This window comes from Streptopelia decaocto, assembly GCF_964273445.1.
Source record: "Streptopelia decaocto genome assembly, chromosome: 11".
Lineage (NCBI taxonomy): Eukaryota > Metazoa > Chordata > Aves > Columbiformes > Columbidae > Streptopelia > Streptopelia decaocto.
The window spans coordinates 11,972,503-11,990,468 of NC_138666.1; the positions used below are offsets into that span (position 1 = coordinate 11,972,503).

Consider the following 17,966-nt stretch of genomic DNA (forward strand, 5'->3'; position numbering starts at 1 on the left):
GGATGATATGGCATGTGTATGGGTACATAGGGTTTTTGCAGCTGGGGGATGCATAAAGCACACAATGTGTAAGATACCTTAGGCCAAAGTAGCCTGCTGCCACTAGAACTGACTTTTGCAGCTGTGAAAACCCCATGGTGTGAGGAAGGCAGAAGCCTGGCTGAGCTCTCTCTAACCTGCTCGTCTCATTGTGGCTGTGAATCTGCCCTTCCTCGGGAGAGGGAGCGGGTTCCACCTTGCCTGGTGCCTGTTGCTGGATGGGGCAGAGGAGATGGTCAGGGCACACGGCTGGACCACAGTGTGTTCCACTTGAGGAACAGTTTCCACCCAGGTAGGTACAAACCCCTGTGCTCTTGGGTGGGTTGGCTGGAGGCAAAGCAAGCGATAGCCCCGCTCCTCCAGTGCCCCATCCAGGGGTCTGCTTCCAGCCTCTGGCCCCAGGCTGTGAGGGACAGCTTCCCCTCTAGGAAGTCACCCAGGGCTGCTTTTCCACCCTTGCTAGGGTGATTGCTGCTGCCCTTCAATGGGAGCTGGGACATTGTGGACCCAGCACATGAGATCAATGAGGCTCCCACAACTGTCCCTTGGTCTCGCCCGGGCTACTTCTCTCATACAGTGGCATGCGCCAAGTCTCCAGTCATCATGCAGATGTGTACAGTGTGTGTGTATCACAAGATGTGCAAATACTGGTGTCTTCCTGAGAAGTTCAGGTGGCACATCTATGCTGGCAGGAGAGAGGATGGGTTTCAGCAAAAAATATACTTTCTTTTATCCTCCGGTTATGTCTTCCCCTGGGGTGGGAAGGAAATGAGTCTGGGAATCACAAAGAGCTTTAAGCATTGGGGATCTTCTTTCTTTATTTCTGTGCCAAAGCCATGAGCAAGATGTTGGAACACAGACAAAGCCCAGAGATGTAATCCTGAGCACATGGAAGTGGTTTGAAAGCACCTTCTCTGGGGTAACAAGGACGACAGTTTGTGTTTAATGCCATACTTTTTTTCCAAAAATGCTTGCCAGGTGAACATGCTGTTCATTGTAGCAATGAAAATAATGGCTAAATGTAGGTGACAGGCCAGCTGCATGCACATGTCTGCCCAGCAATCACCGAATGTGTTCTTAGTACCAGGTGGGAATGCAAGACAGCAAGTGCTTCTAGTGAGACACGGCAGGTGTCCAAGGAGGAATGTATGCTGAGTGTCAGTGCTTATTTTCTGAAAACTGGTGTTCTGTAGCATGGTCCTCTGGATATGGTGCTGGCTATCTACCTGCACGTGCAGTCAGCTCCTAGGGACACCTTGCGCAGTGCACCCTGCTCCTCGGTGGGAAGGTAGCAGAAGACATTGGAACACGAGAGCCTTGTGGGTGTCTTGCTGCTGATCACCTCAGAAAATATAGCCAGCTAGCATGTCTGCCTCTAAATACTAGGGCACAGTCACAGCCTCTCAGCTCCCAGAGCCTAATTTTCTAGTTTCAGCTCATGCAGTAAACCTGTCTGCAATTAAGCTGTGCAAAACTCAACCCTCCTAGAGCCTGTGGGCACAGCCTGAACCTGAGCATCAGTGCTGAGCATGCAGGGAAGTCACAGATACAGGGGCTTCAGGCCCCCTTAGTGCTGAAGTGCTGTAAAAATCTCTGCTAAAACAGTCAAGGTGTCTTCTGCAGAAGCTATAAACTCAACCAACCTGTCGGGACCCAATATCAGAGCATCTTTTGTTCTTATTCCTGGTGCTCTAACTGTGTGGGACCTCCCTGTTCCTCTCCTGCAAAGCTCAATGTAGCCAAGGTCTGCAAAGGTGAGCAGGTAGCACCAGGATCACCAGGATTGCTGACTGAAGTGCAATAAAAAGCAAGGCTGGCCTGCTAGGGGAAGCTGTCCGCTTCTGGTGGTGGGACACTCTGTGTTGTGCTTTCTATACCACTCGTGATACCTGACTTGCAACTTGAAGAAGTGAATGGATGTGCCCTTGTTGACTCTGAAGGTTTGACCATGCTAATATCTCTCTGCTGTACAGAGTGGCTCATCTCTGTTGCCTGGCCCAGTCTTTCATTAAAAAATGAACCAAAAAAGTGAGGCCTTTCTTGTGGTAAGTGCTCCTGGCTGGTTTTACATGTATCCCATTTTTTTGCATCGCTGGGCACCAAGTTGAAATTTCCAAGATCAAAGCAGCACAGAATGAATCTGAATGTCTTTCTGTCTGCTCAAATTTACCATCCTGCCATCAGGCTGGGATGCCCAGGATGAACCCTTTGCTTCAGCTGGTGCAACCAGCTACTGATTTGAATGGAATCAAATGGCTCAGCTGAAGAGCAATGGGGACCAGACAAAGACTTGCATGTGCTCCTCCTGGACATCGGTGGATTCGGTAGAGGGGAGGCTCCGTGGGGTCTTATGGTCAGCCCCAATGGGATGTGGTGCTGTAGCTGGATGATGGTTTGCATGGTGCAGGGAAGAAAAGCTGTAGGAGTTCTGGAGATATGAGCTAGATGTCCACCTTGAGCTTTGCAGCCTGTGTGAGGTGTGGTAGTGTTTGTTTGCAGGAGACGAGTTGTGAAGTTTCCTGAGCAGGTTCCATCAGGAAGATGCCTTCCCTGGGGCTGCCTGTCAAGTCTTGGTAACTCCCAACAAAAACCTAGTGCTGCTGAGTCTCCAACGTGGCCAAAGGATGTGGATTATTTGCTGTCTATTGTCATCTTTCTGAATACATTTACCTTTTGAACAAGGTCCTTCTCATACGCTCAGGAGGCTGGTATGCAGACCCGTTAATGGATCAAGGGGAAAAATGCCTGTGGATGTATTATCTTTTGTGTTTGGGCTTATAACCACCCACGTTTTGGCATACATCCCTTCTGTGCACAAAGATGTCTTTTAGAAATCTCTAGTTACATCTCCACCCTCCTTTGATATGTATGGAAATAATGGGACACGTGAGACTGTTTTCTGCCTTTTTTTTTTTTTTTTTTTTTTTAATCTATAAAGGGAATAGCTTTAAAAGCCTATGTTTATTCCTTTCTAACCCAGGAGTTTAGTAAAAGCAGTGCCCTGAATTTATAACTGATTTACTTGGCTGTCCAGGAGGCATGCACTTAGCACTATATCTGAATATGGGGGAAATGTTTTCCTCCAAGTGTTAAGTCCCAGGCTCGGCTGCTCAGAGGCAGAAAAGCTTGAGCACATGTGTGTCTGTTCTCCAGTGAGCTCGGAGAGTCTTGGAGCAAATCTGGGTCCCTCTGCCCAGAAGAACTTTTCCCTGCAGGGCACAGACCCCGCTGCTTCTGAGCTGGCATAGCCATGGCCATCTCTGGGCTGCCAGCTCTGTCCTTCTGGCTGAGCCTTCCTCACAGCCTCTTCCTCAGAGGTGACAACTGATCACTACTGCCAGCCGCTTTCTCATATCAAAGGTGTGCAGGGATGTGCTCCTTCAAGGAAGGGTTCTTGTGCAGTTACTGTTTTCTCATGCAATCAGCCAGTTTTTCCTGGAATTGCTAAGCAGCTTCAGAGCATTTTCTGTCCCCTGTTGATGTAGCGGGACTTGTATTTCACAAGCACATGGTAATACAGAGTGCTTAAAGCCAAAAGGAACTATGGCTCATCTCTTATGGGACACTGGGACCATAATGTGTTAGCTAGATCCCACATAGAGTCTGGGAGCTCTTTTTTAACTAAAACATGATCTTTTCTTAGCAGCATCCACCCTTAGTTAAGAAGGTTGCAAGAGACAGTGAACCCACCAGTTCCCTTGTGAGTCTGTCCAGCAGCTCATGCTCCTTGCAGAGGAAAGAGTGGATCTGAACGCGATCCAGCCACAGCCTTGAGCTCAGAACATGTGCAACGCTGCCCCATAAGTAATAATCTAAATGCTCAGCCTGTGAAGATTGTTTCTGGCACTCGTCAGCTGTCCTGCTGGAGGATTATAATTTTCTCTTTGAGCACAGGAGGCTGCCCATCTGTTGTAAGATGCCCCCAGATGGGTGTCTGAACACAAGGTGTTGGCTATGGCCTCATGCCTCTGACTAAAAGGTGTTAAAATGAGCTGACCTTTTTGGCTGAGAACTTACCCAGGGTATTTTGTAGCTGCCTGGTATAAACAAATCTTCCATCTGCCTAGAGTGGAGTGCCCTGTTATTTGGTAGGTATTAGGCACAAACAGTAAAGGGGTACAAGATGCTATTGCTCAGGTTGGTTTGCCAGATGGATGCCAATGTTTGGAGTTGACAGTGGAGCAAATACTGTAATAATAAGATGAATGAGCTCAAGCAATTCTCTTGGGTAGCAGAGAGAATGAATTTTAGTGCATTTACTAGAAGAGCCCTGTAAAGAAAAGGAGTCTGCTGTAATGTCCTAGGGCTTGTCTTATGTACAAGTGGCCTGTGAAATTCTTGGCTCTGTCTGTGATATCTGACGGGATTTAGCAAGCCTTGTACAAGCCTGTTGTAGGAATGTGACGCTTAGATCGTGGAGATCCCTGGCTGGACCATGGCAAATGGTGCCGTGGCTGGATGCCAGTGCCCAAGACAGGGCAGCTCCTGCGGTCTGGTGATGGGAGTGAAGAGGAGAGCCCAGGGGGTCTCGATGAGGTGGGGAGGCGTATGCTGCTGATGCTAGGCAGTGAAACCACAGCAACCATACATTTATGCTCTTCCAGCATGAGTCTATTGCTGGAAAGGGTGTTTTAAAAGTACCCAAAGCTTTGCATCACACAGAGCACAGCTTTGTTAATTAATTGCCTGGTTAGATCTATGCCAATGATATTTAAAAAAAAAAAAAAATCTGTGCTTAGACGGTTATTTCAGATTAAGGACTTAATCCTTTGATTAAACTAAACCAAAATAAGCTGGTCTCCAGCTGTATGATGGTGTTTTATATACAGCTCTTCTCATGCACTTGGAGGCACTTGTTTCAGCTGGAAGATGTCTGTTTAAGGACAGGGCTTTGTGTGTTCTCTCACATGCCCTTTAAACACCTATATCATCTGCCTGATCTATTGCTAATAGAAAGTAACAGGCCTTTGGCAGCAGAGCTCATTCCTTGCTCTGGATAAGACCCACCTTCTGCTCAGTTCATTGAGAGCTCAGTTATGGGCGGGACACTTCCCTGCGGGGAAAGGCTTATCTCCGTTTCCCAACTCTGCTCCTCTCTGGCTATAAGAGGACTTTCTTGGATTGTGGGTCAGAATTTCATCCCTAGTTTGGCCTCTCTAATCTGTTCAGCAGTTGTCAGCAGCTTTTCTGATGTGTTGGATGTTGTGCGGACAAAGGAGAAAGCCACGGGCCCTGTTCAGAGAACCTGGAGTATGAAAGCCTAAAATAAAGGGTAGAGAGCAGCAACATGAATATAGATCTCTGGTGGGCAGAGGTGCTGGACTGCTGTGTCCAAACGCACGTGATGCTGTTTCCTTTGGGGAGCAGCGTGGTCAGGCAATGGTGGAACAGCAGCGAGCTCGCTGTGCAAGCTGCCGCTTCCCTGCGGGCACGCGTGAGCGGAGGGAGGGCTGGTGAAGGCACTGCTTCCCTCCCCGAAGGACTGCCCCGGGTTATGTCTTTGCTATGGATAAATATTGGGGTTTGGATATCTTAACAGCAGGTTTGCTTCTCGTGTTGGTCTTTCAGACCCATGTAAACGTCCTGCTGGGCCACAGGGCTTTCAGGCAGGGGAGCAGACCCAGGTGCTGGTCGTGTTGCTGTATGCTAATGCCTGCGTTTGGCCACCTAAAGTGTGGTATAGAGACAGGGATCTACCTCTACCTGTATGCGGGTGCTTCTGCACCCTACTATTCCCTGCCTTTTGCTCCAGCACAAGAACAGCATTGGTATAGCTGTATACTAGCTCCAAATCTTGAGGCTCACAGGAAGTCGCACTTGGTTTTCAAAGCAATGTAGGATGATCCCTCTTGAGTGAAAACAAACCAGTCGTGGGCTAACAAGGTGATTGTCCAGCTTTGAGCCTGCCTCTCTCCCGCTGAGCATGCCCAGACCTACAGCATGCGCAGAAGTGGGACCTCAGAGCTGAAAAGCAAATACATCATTTTTCCCTTTGTTTAATTAAATGAGAGATCATGAGTTAATCACTTCCAACCGCTTGTTTTCCTGCAGTGCCTGGAATGATAATCCCGCGCGCTGCCCAGTAGGAGCTGCTTTGGCTGCCGCAGCCGCGTCAACCCGGAGAAGGGCCAGGGGAACAGAGGGAGGCATCTGGAAATGATTCTCCAGGCTCTGTCTGTGGAGCACCACTCCCTGCAAGGCTGTAGGAGCTGGTTTATCCACACGCTGCGGAGCCAACCTGCCTGCCCCAGCAGCAGGGAGACTGACCTGGGATATGACCATGGCATGGTGGCACGCAGAAGGCAGCTCGTTTTCAGAGGTACAGCCCGTGAACGAAGCTGGCCTGGGTGAGACTGGAAACACTTTCCTCCCAAGTGGAACTGGGTGCTGTGCTTTTCTCCATGAAACAATAGCCCAAAGAGCAGGTAGAGCCATTCCTGGTTATCTCACAGGAAGGTGGTGTAATTACAGCAGTGTGAATGCCTACCTCTATAGCTGCACCACTTAATAGTACATTATTTTAGTGAAAACATCCAGAGGCAGGCAGGGTGCCGAAGGCAGGCGCCCTCCTCCCAGCCTCCCCCTGAGCCGCGGAGCGAGCGGCCGAGGGGGGAGCTGGCACTTGCTCTGGGAAGATTTTTCTCTCTTGAACTCATTGCCGCTGTGATTAGAGTGGCTCAGGAAATGGGGCTGGGAGGGTTCTCCTCCCTGCAGAAATGGAGTGGGAAATCTCAAATTTTGTCAGAAAAACAAGCCTTGTTTTCAGCCAAAGGCCTTTTTGAATGGATAAATGTCTCTATTTTAAAGGCAAAGCAGCCTGGCTTTCGGCTTTATGTCAGAAAGTGGAAAGGCTTCGTGGAAAGCCCAGAGGTCTGTTTTTACTGGAAATGAAGTTTCTCACGTCAGCTGAGAGCTGAGCAGCCCCAGCCAAGTGGCGCAGCACGGCAGCCTTTGCTGGCGGAGGGACCAGCGATCCCAGCCCTGCTCAGCGCCCCTTTTCTCCCCAGCCCAAAGCTGTCTGGGGGCCACGGGCTGGCGCTGCGATGCTTGGAGCTCTACCTCTTCCCAGTTTTGCTCTTCTTTCTGCTTTCCAGTTCTGGGGTGTGGGAGGGTTGGGTCGTCTCTCTTCCCCTCATGTTTGCAGACTCTGGTCTCCCCTATCCTGCCTTTGCATTGCCTGTTGGTACATGGGCAGAGGGAAGAAAATGGGTGCATGCAGGACATGGCCAGGCTCTGGGCAGCTGGCAGAAGGAGGGCAAAGTTGTGGGAGATCCTGGCAAGGTCCCTCTGCTGAGCGGGAGCCGAGACGCTCGATGACTCAGAGCTGGGTGTACCATGGGCACGGCTCGCTGTGCTCGCAGCCTCTCGGGCTCCGTTCCACCAGCCATGCTCCTCACTCTGCCAAGCCACGGCAATTGCTGGATTTAACTGGGGCACATTGGGATAGGTAGTTTCATTCTTTGACTGCTCAGATGGGAGTCTAGGTTTTTTAGAGCAGAGCTGCAGATCCTTTAGCTAAATTCCTGCTGCAAGATGAATCCTCAGTGTGTTACATGGGCCAGTCCAGCCTGCTAGAAAGGAGCATTGTCTGCCATAAGTCACGGGCTGGTGAAACAGTTAAGTCTGGTCTCACCATACTGATGGTTTTTAGGAGTCTTCAGACAGCATTTAGGCTGTCAGCTGTGAAGATCTGTGCCTCTTCATGTTCTCCTTGACCAAGACTCAGCATTTTGTAGACAACATTATTGAACAAGACACTGACTTCTTAGCAAGGTGCTTGGGTGAGTTGTGGGGAAAATGCTGCTAAGGCTTTGTGGGCCCAGGCAGGTCCAGCAGCATTGCAGCCATTCCCCGCACAGACTTGCGTTGTCCTGAGCCACTTGCGCTGCTGTCCCAGGCGCTTGCTGGGAAGGTGCAGGTATTCTGATGCTGCGCAAGGTGTGTAGCCCTGGGATCTTGTCTCTGCTCCCTGGGCAGGCTGACTTCTTGTTCTCCAAACCTGTTGGAACCTCTCCAGGGTTCAGACTTAATTGGTGAGCAGCAGGTCACATAGAAGAAGTTTAGTCCTGAGTCAGAAAGAAACGTAGCATGGCAGGAGTTCCCAGTGGCAGGAGCTGCTATGTAGCTTTGTGCCCACAAAGGTAGGCAGAAAATTCAATCAGTGCACATAAAAAAGCCCAAGAAACTCCTGGTTACTCCGGATGCCTCTTGGCAGGCTCCTCTCCCATCCTGCAGCAGCTGCTTGCACCAGGAGAGGTAGATGTGTTCTTTGAGCAGGGTTGTAACTGATCCTGGGCTTCTCATCCTGCTGCCTGCTTGTTAGTCCTGGCTTGGGGCTTCTGCCCAGGCACTCTAACTTCGTCTCTCCCTGACTCCTGGTTCTTGCTGCAGTTTGTGTTGGGGAAAGGGGCTCTTAGGGCTGAGCAGCACAGCTTTGCTGCCACAAGTCTTCATCCCTCTATTCATTTCACAGCATCTGTGGCTCCCGTTATATCAGGGGGGTGCACCCTGCTCATTTCTACCCCCATTCAGACCCAAGCTCTCTGCCAGCTGTGAAACCCCTCTGGGCTCTCCCTTCCCCCCAGCCCTCCTGGGTTGGACCATGCTGGGTTGTCCCCACCACACAGCTCTGCCCACAGAGCCCAGCCTGTCCCCATGTGATACTTGCCTCTTCCCTTGCTGTGCTCCAGCCCCTGCACCGGCAGCCAGCTCCCAGCTGAAGAACAGTGAAAGCCAGTATGGCCGGACGTGACCTTAACCTGGGCTTTATTTAGCGCCTTGATTTATAGAAGAGTTATTTTAAAAGCGTGTTTCTCTTTTGGGAGGTGTGGTGAGTGTGTGGTGGAGTGGTGGCAGTGAGCTGGAGTTCATAGGTCCTTCCCTGTATTGACAAAGAAGCATTTGAGTCCCAAGACACATTTTGCTTGGGGAGATGCTCTCTGGTTTGGTTGGAAAGCGCTCCTGTTTGCCTTTGTGCTGGGTGACTAAAAGGAGCAAGTGTCCAGGACCTTTCCCATGAGGGGGATGTGGCAATCCTGTTGGAGGTAGGGAAGCCCGAGACTTGCATTCCCTGGATGGGGCTGCTTTCTCCAGGAGGCTTCTGTGCTGGGCTCTGCCAGCTCTTGGGGGCCTGTGCAGGCAGGCATGGGATGAGGTGGAAATGTGCCAGGGCAGGAGTGCCCCCTCCTTGGATTTTTGCTGGGTTTAGCTTGTTCTCCTCTCTGGGCACTGTCCCCTCATCCTGGGTTGCAGAGGTTTCTGCTCATGCCTGCTGGGGGTTGCATTATCTGCTTGAGATAAGGGATGTGGTTTTTAGGTAGGATGAGCTCTAGACTTCAGGTTTATAAGCCTCTGGAGCACAGGATGCTATCCCCTTCTCTTGCTGTCCTGAGCTGGTTTGTATCAGTTCCCTGTGTCTCCAAACCATCGCTCTTCCATGTGTGTGGCAGGAGGCACTGCCTGCAGGTGAGATGTATGAGGCTGGCCATCTGTGTTCCAGGATTAAACAGCAGGACCATGCAGGCTCTTGCAGCCCTTGCTGAGGCCCTTTCCTCAGGCCACTCTGCAATGTGTGAAGTTAATTAGCACAAATAAAGTGGACCCATCCCTTGATCGTGAGTTGGTTTAATGAGTCCATGATCAGAAGTGAATCTGCTGCTGTTGCAGGCTCCAAGCTCTGCCATGTTTCACACTCCGTGTTTCAAGGTGGCTTCCGAGCCCCTGAGGCTCTGCCATGCTTCCACCCTCCACCTGGGCAGGACCCATCCCTGGGAGATCACCTTGGGCAGGTGGCAGCACTGGAAAGCAGCTTTTCCTCCATGTTCACCTGCAGCACACGGAGGCTGCCTCCATCCTTGTTCTGCAGCTGCCCAAAGATGCTTGTGCTACAATCATGTGTAGCACGATGGGATGTATGAATTTGCTCCCGTGTTGGGGGCTTTTAATGTGGAATTAGCAGAGATTTGGTATAAAAAGGAGATATTTTCACCAATGGTAGGGGTTGAAACCTTCTCTCTGCCCCTTCAAAGCCTGCACAGCTTTCATGGCTTCATGGTATAGTCTAGCCAGAGAGAGATAAAGCCTCTGTGCGAAGGGGTGCACTCTTAGCACTGAACTCTGCAATGGCTACAGGCTATGGTTATTCTGTATTTTACTAAAGGAAGGATAACATACAACTTGGTTTATTTTAACCATATAGAGGATTTTTGATTCGATGCCCATGTTAATAATTGTCCTGTGAAGGCTTTGCTAAGGCAGCAGGAATGGTGTGAGAACCTTAGAGCAATGCACTGACTCATGTGCAAATATTTTGACTTCTTTGTTTTGTTTGCAACAGTAAACTTAACTGATTTAATGGGGGGGGGGGTGGGCGGAAAGGATTGATTTTGCTCAAGCAGGGGAAGAGCTATGGGGCAGAATACAGGAAGGACACGCTGCCTCCCCCCTGCTGGTTTTGACTGAGATTTTGAACCTGTGGAGGGTCAGAAGGAAATTGTTTTCAAATGCTCCCAGCCATAATGCTACTGTGTGAGTGCCCAAGCCCTTCGCTGGGTGGCTGGTGCCAGGTGGGAGAGCACTTGTGTCAAGGCCAAGTTTATCTGACAAGGGCACAGATGCTTGCTGGTACAGATTGGTGTCAACAGAGGTTACCGGAGCTGTGCTCGCCTTCAGCTGGCTGCGCTTTGCCTCTCTCTGTCTTTTCACATGAGCCTGGGAGAGGAACGATGTGTAATGTTTAGTGTGTTATATCAGTATTCAGCAATATAATTGATACGTCAGGTTGTGAGAGGCTTCATGTTGGATTTGGTACCTGTTTCCCTACCCTATAGCCTCCACCATACCTTTTTTAGTAGGTCTGGGATAGCATGTAAAGGGAACACTTCTTAATTAGGTGGCCCTTTTGGGTCTGTACACCTCATCCCACAGTTCCTATCAGTCTGCTTTCTCTTATATTTCCTGAACTCTGCTAAGTCCCCCTTCGCAGCCCGTGTTGGGGTGGTCTTGACCAGAACTGTGCAGAGGGCTGCAGACTGTCAGCTCTTGACAGTTTTCTCTTGACCTCCATGATCTCTATTAGAAGATTTTCTCTGAAGACCTGCTCCTGCAGAGAAGGAAGTGCCTGGGAACTTCTAGGCTTTTAATTTCAATTAATGGAATAAAAGTTGAGGGTTTATATCATTCTGAGTGGAAAGAAGCTGGTTTAAAACAGCCTTCTGCTCCCATTTACGATTGGGGTTAAATGCTTGATCTTAGCATTCAACACTTAGAAATGTGCACACAGACCTCCTGCTTTTTGAGTCCTTGGGTTAAGAATATGAAAACCAGCTCCTTAACCTCTGTTTATCTGGTTGCATTGACTTTCAGGGGTATTGCAGGTAGGCAGCTGATCTCTCAGAAGAGTTGCAAACGCTTTAGGAGCCTGCTGCGATTTAGCCTGCCTTGTTGCTGACAACAGGAGAAACAGCAGAAAAAGAAATGAAGTGGTGCTGTGCCACAGGCAACATGTGGTTTGCTTGTCACCCGCATTCTGCCAGCTCGGGGCAGGCATTGCCTGGGCATCCTCGTCTCTCCTGTGCAATCCTGCAGGCTGTCCTACAAAGCAAGCTTTACAACAGAGCAGGGAGTGTATGTTGTGCTTGAAACACCCAGCCCTCAAAAGGAGGAATTCAAAGATCGTTGAGATCACTGGGAGATGGGAAGGCTTGTGTGAGGAGCATCATCTCTGCTCTGGCTGCAGGTCGGTTCAGGATTCCTCTGAGACTGTTGCGTGTTCTCAAGCCAATGGAGGTGTCTGGAGTGGTGAACGTATGACCCCTCGGAGTGGAAGAAGTGAAATGGTTTGCTTCCTCCTGATCCCTTCATCCCACTGTTCCTCAGTGGTGGTGTAAGCTATTGTGGCAATGCTTTGTTTAACTTTCTCTCCTAACCTTGCTGTGAGACTGAGGTATGTTTTCAGGCATGTCCTTGCAGCTGTTCCTGTTCTGCAGGAGGCTGTAGGGCTCCTGGGCCAGCAGCTGAAATGCTTTTCTTGTGTCTAGTGAAGGGAGGTGGATTTAGATCAGACGAGGATCTGGCCAGACACCTGAGTAAACTTTCATTTGGTTTTGTAGCAAAACTCACTCCCACTGGCTGTAAGTTAGCCAGAGAGGTCCCCTCTAAAATAGAAGGGAAAGGAGGAATCTTGATCCTCTCTCCAGATGAGTACAGATTTGTGTTTTCATTATTTTTTTGCAAACTCTCTTGATTTACACTCATACAAAAGACAGAGTTTAGTTTCTAGCACTGGTCCTGACACCATGAGTAGGTTCTGGTTGACAGGCTCTCCCAAATGAAGGTGGAAGTAGAGAAGCCATTGCCTCTGATCCCTGGGCAGGAAACCAGCATCCTACGTATTGATGTGTGTGCTCGGGCACCAAAGGCAGCAGAAAATTCCTGGAGTGAGCCTTTCATGAGAAGCAAGCAGCTTTGAATAATGATGAATTGCACTGGTGAGCGTCTTTCCCCAGTACCAAACAGCTCCATCAGCTTATCCTGTGCAGCGACTTCTGAGCACAGCAGGCTGAGTAGCTTCAGCCCAATTGTTGCCCCTGCAAATCCCCTCAGCCCACTGAGGAGCTTTAACACGAGGCTTTAATGTACCCAAGTGCTGAGCGGCATCTCCAGCCCCAGGTATCCAAAACACGGGGCTGCCGAAGCGTCCACCCCATGATACTCTTGCTTGCTCACACGCGCTCACGTGCTGCGGTAATGGTTTAATAGCAGCCCCACCCAGCGCAGTCAGGAGAAGGACTTGCTGCGTAAGCAGAAGCTGGGAAATCTCGGCGCTGTGCACAGCGCTCTGCGAGCGCTCCACTCGCGTTTTGGGAGAGCTTTTTTGTGTTTACCTGGAACCGCCGGTGCTAAAAGAAGCTAGAAAGAACAGCAGTTTGCTCCTTTGATCTCCTCTGCTCCTGCATCTGGAATGGCTGCGCTCCTGGGTGCAGGGCTCGGCAGGGCAGCGGGGGGTATCGTGCCGTGGTACCACTAACGCTGTCTCTCTTGGCAGGACTCGGAGTCGCTGGACGGTTGCATTCAGAGTACGTTATCAGCACTCTACCCTCCATTTGAGGCTACTGCAGCCACTGTTCTGTGCCAAGTTTTTGATGTGGTGGAGAAGACGTACCGTGGGGATGGACTGCGCTACCTCATAGACTTCCTGATTCCAGCCAAGCACATCCTGCAGTGCATTCAGCAGGATGCCTGTGTGAGTACATCATGCCCTCTAAGGCCTGCGAGGGCTTTCTGGGAGAGCTTTCTTTCTGCTCTTGTATGTAAAATGGCTGGCAAAAAGCGCTTGCATGTGTACGGCAGCCTAGGTGGGAGGGCAGGCAGACAGTTAGGAAACAGTTGAGAAATTGTTATTGAAGCAGAACCATGCAGAGATCAGATGTGGAGCGTTGCCCTCATCTTCCATAACCAGGAATACCAAACAGAAGGCTTAAGGGATTCAGAGGCAGAAGTTTAGCCAAGGGTTTGCTGGATACGGCTGACTCGAGTGGCTTCTAACCCCAGCCATTCCCTGGCCTTGTGTATGAAGCTGCTGGGCTCCCATCACTGGCAGAGGCCTGTGCGGGGCAAAATGCTGCCAGTCGGTGCTTTTTCCCAGAACTCTGGCTCCCCTTTGGTTGCTCGAATGGTTGCAAGGCTTAGTAGTCCTGAGGAGTTGCGTTACACTTAATACCAGAATGAGTCCAAGATTAACGTACTTTACTATTGGGAGTCTAAAACGTTAAGAATCATAAGTTAAATGCTTCCATGACCAACTTCGCTTAAAGTCTGCAAGATGAAAAAAAAAAAAAAAAAAAAAGGCAATCCCAACAACCTAAAACTAGGATTTGTTTTGTCCTTTTAGTCTCTGAACCCAGAGGGTGTGTATGGCCAGGCTTTTGATAGAAGTTCTTATGGTGGTGGGCAAGGGACTTCTGGGAGGGGAAAAAAAAAATGAAATAGAAGCTGAAACAGTCAGTTACTCATTTGTCTCGAGGTGAAATGCTGTGGGGGAACGCCCATCACATACAAAGGATCCATGGAACAAGCCCTGGGAGCTGGTCACTTTGCACGTGTTTTGGTGCAGTGTTTGTCCTTCCACATTGTCACCAGCCTCCAGCTTGGTGCCAGCCGTGTGTTTGTGAGCCCAGGGAGATCCAAGGTGGTGCATAAGGAATTATTCCATGGGTATATCTAGCTGCAGTTTCTAATTTGACAGTGCATAGCGTGGTTTTCCCCTTTAAAGAAACAAAAGGCTTTTAGTTTGTACGAACCAGTAATTACTGCAAGATGTTTCACAGTTTTCCCCAAACCACCTCCCTCACTGAAGCAGGCAAGGTAGCAATTTCCCCACTCCCTGAGATCCCGGCAGCTCCCAAGCGCCCAGTGGTGCCCTGGGCAGGTGAGGGGCTGGCAGGGAGGGTTGGAAAGCAGCCTGGGTTCTGCCATCCGTGGCTTGCAGGGATCTGGGCCCACGGTGCTGCTCTCCCAGCGGAGAGGTGTTTGGGGCAGTGACCCGCAGGGAGGGTGCCAGTCGGGGGGGTCTGTCCCTCCCTGGGCGGCCGCGCGGGGGCTGCTGAGGCCACGCGCCCACCAGCTGCCGTGGCTGCCCTCGGGGCGGAGGCCCCTGTGGGGGAGGGCCGTGTGCTGCCCGGTAGCCAATAGGAGAAAAGCTGAAGCTGCAGTAGCCAATAGGAGCAGGGCGTTGCCTTGATAGGCATGGTTGCCCCGCTGAGGCGGGCATTGTTGGAGCAGGGGGCGCTGAGCCCTGAGGTGGGAGAGGTGCGAGGCTGGTGGGTGCCGGGGGGTGCTGAGCTGGGAGAGGGGTGACGGTAGTGGGCCTCAGGGACCCTGATATGGGAGAGGTATGATGGCGGTGGGCTCTGGGAGGCGCTGAGGTGGGAGAGGTGTGAGGGCGGAAGGCCCTGAGGTGACCTGAGGCAGGAGAGAGGTGAGGACAGTAGGCCCTGGGCGACCCTGTGGCAGGGGAGCTGTGGGGGGCTCGGAGGTGGGAGAGTTGTGAGGGCTGTGGGCCCTGGAGGAGCTCAGGGTGCTGGCAGCCTGCCAGGCTGGCCTAAGCGTGGACACAGGTGATGTGGAGCTGAGGGAGGTGGTGGTGGCTGCGGTGTCCTGGTGGAGGAGGAAACCAGTGTGGTGGGGCTGTCACACACAGGCAGCACTGCTTGGGGAGGAGGTGCGGGGGCAGGACCTGTGCTTTGAGCCACTCTCCTGTCACAGGCTGAGGAATGGGGGAGAGCGCAGGGCTTGCCTGGCACTCTGTGGCTTGCTGAGTAGCCACAAGGTACGGGGCTGGTGGGGCAGCACCTCCAGTGAGGGCTGCCCAGAGCTCAGCATTAGGTATTGGGAGCTTTTGCTGAGGTATGAAATGTCTGGAAGAGTGAGCAACAAGAGTGCAGGCGCAGGCCTCAAAGAGCTCAGCTGGATGCCTTGAGCCTTTCCTCCTTGCTTATGACTTCGACTCATGATTTTGTGCTTTCAGAGTGGCAGTTCAAGGGGATCAAGGGAAGATCTAGGTGTCTTGTACTGTCTTTAGGGCTGGGCCCAGGCTATCCTATATTTTATTTACAAGTCTACTTGTTTGGATTTTTATTGCTGCAAGTTATTTCTTTCCTTTGTTGTGGGCTCCTCCTCTTCCCCAAACCTCCACTGTGTGCCCCTTCTTTTGTTTTTGCTGTCGGAAATCACAGGACTATTTCTTGTTACTTGTTTTTTAAAAGTTTTGTCTCCCATTTAGAGAGTCTAAACAAAAGCAATGTTTACTCCTTAGTTTGTAGTTCAGCTGGTCCATGTGAGCTTTTCCTAAATGCACTAAATGGAAAAGAAGTAACTCCTGTCTGAATGACTACTGTAGGAAATCTTGAGAGAGCTAGATCTTTCGTCAGCCTCTGCAGTGATAAGAGTGTAAGTGGCTTCATGAAGTATTAGACAAGTCCATAGGCTTTAGCTGGGTGTATTAAAATTAATAGTTTGTATGTGATCCTCAGGGCTGGAGAAGGGAGTGTGGAGGCCTGTGCCAAAGGCTCTATCTCTGCTTAGCAGAGAGTAAGAAACCAGGTTTTGCCCTTGGCCTTCAGATGACATCGTTAGCTGAGTGGACTGTTCGTCTGTTCCAGCCTACCCACCCCTGTAGCTCTGGGAGCTACCACCTTTGTGCAATCTTTGTCATTGGTGCCCAGCCCGTTCCTGAGAGGCAGTTTATTCCTGGCTGCGACCGCTGGGCACAGAGTCTGTTCGTGGCACTCCTCTGACAAGCCTGGTTGGCTCCATAGTGAACAGATACAAGAAGAGCAAATAATTGAGTGTCAAAGTGAAATGTTAGAACAACTGAAATAAGCCTCTTTGTGTAATCTTCCCTTAGAATGTGCTTTTTGGAACAGGAGCGGCATAAGTATGCTCCACTTCTAAAGTTGTAAAACTCTGAAATGTTTAGGCTATGGAGGCAGACAACTCACCTGTTGGGTTGTTGATTTCTTAATGTATGAGTGGTCCCCAAATAGGTTACTCTGCATTCAGGTTTTAACAGAAACTCTGTGTCAGGTAGATGCAGATGGAATTCCGCTTTATGCTACTGCTGATTGTTTTGCTTACTTTTCAGTCTAATAGTTTGGGAACTGACCTTTATTTTGAATGTACCTTTTCTTCCCATGAAAGGCCCTTGGGTACAGATGGTCTTAATATACCTACTAGGAGATATTCTAATGGCAGAAGAGGGCTTGGTGTGATTTAGGGTGCGATTGTTTTGTCTTGTTTGGAAAACTGCAAATTGTTTTTGTTTCAAACCTTATGTACAAAATACTTGGCTTGGGCACTTCTGTAGGAGGTGAAAGCTCTATTGACTGAGGTGCTGTGTGAGTCTTGCGCTTGATGGAGAAGTCCATGAAGTATGTACAGCCTGAGACTTGCTGAAGCCAGTAGCAACTTGTGCAAGTTGTGTGCTGCAAAAGGAGGTCTTAGTTTGCTGAATTTAACTGTGCTGTGTAAGGAACAAACTGGCTGGTAGAGGCATTGGAAAGCATAAGAATGTGAGGCTGCAAGGCTTAGCTCCGCCTGTCTTTGAGGGAAGTACAGGCAACTGTGGGTTAGGTTGTAGTGCTTTTTAACTCTAACTTGATAGAGAAAAGAAAGAGAGGTGGGTCTGCTCTGAGTTCAAGGTTAGAATATAAAGGTAGTATTAATATGATCCTTCAAACAAATGAAAACTAAAGTAAGATTCGGTTTAGTAGTGATACAGCATGTAGGTACAACAGTGAGGCAGTTGCAGTGAGTGAACAGAAATAAAAGTGCCATGACTGAATTGGATAGGGAATTAATCACCTACGCTGAAGAAAAGGGACCGGCTGGTCTCCATCCTCAAATGTGGAAGAAATTACCATGTAATGCTGAATGTCTGATAATGGGGATTTCTATTGAATCTGTTAAGTCAGGGCTACTAACAAAATAGAGAGAACAAGCTGAGTGTACAACAACGTGCACTGAGCGAGGACTGAATTAACCGGAGAACATTTTTCCTGTGGTTTGCTCCATGGCAGGTAGTGTAAGACAAGCCTTTTTCGTAAACCAGCTCTCCCTACAGAGAAATGTTTTGTTGTCTAATCTCTTCTGTAAAAGATTTATTATGGAGTCATACACAAAATTAATTATTGTGTCAAAGGGATGGAGGCTTATGCAAGTATTGCAAGATGGGTAACAAACTGGTGAAAGGGAGGGTGTTTGTACTCTAGTGAAAACTGAGTTGGAGGCAGGAGTCATGAGACTCGCATTAGTCCTCATCCATGACTTTGGCACAGAAGGTAATAGTATGCAGATGACAGATATTTTGTGATGAAACCAGTCTGGGAGACATGAGCAATAACCTAAAGGAGGAGGGTGATAAAAGTATT

The 17,966-nt window shown here is 49.8% G+C and overlaps 1 protein-coding gene across 4 annotated transcripts in view; it reads left to right on the forward strand.

Annotated features, from left to right (window-relative positions):
• PLEKHG4 (pleckstrin homology and RhoGEF domain containing G4) overlaps window positions 1-17,966 on the forward strand; it is an 89,269-nt gene that overhangs the window by 2,166 nt on the left and 69,137 nt on the right. For all 4 annotated transcript variants that reach the window (XM_082063106.1, XM_082063107.1, XM_082063109.1 and 1 more), the window contains exon 2: window positions 13,085-13,282. In XM_082063106.1, coding sequence (XP_081919232.1) covers window positions 13,085-13,282 — 198 coding nt within the window. The remainder of the gene's footprint in view (window positions 1-13,084; window positions 13,283-17,966) is intronic.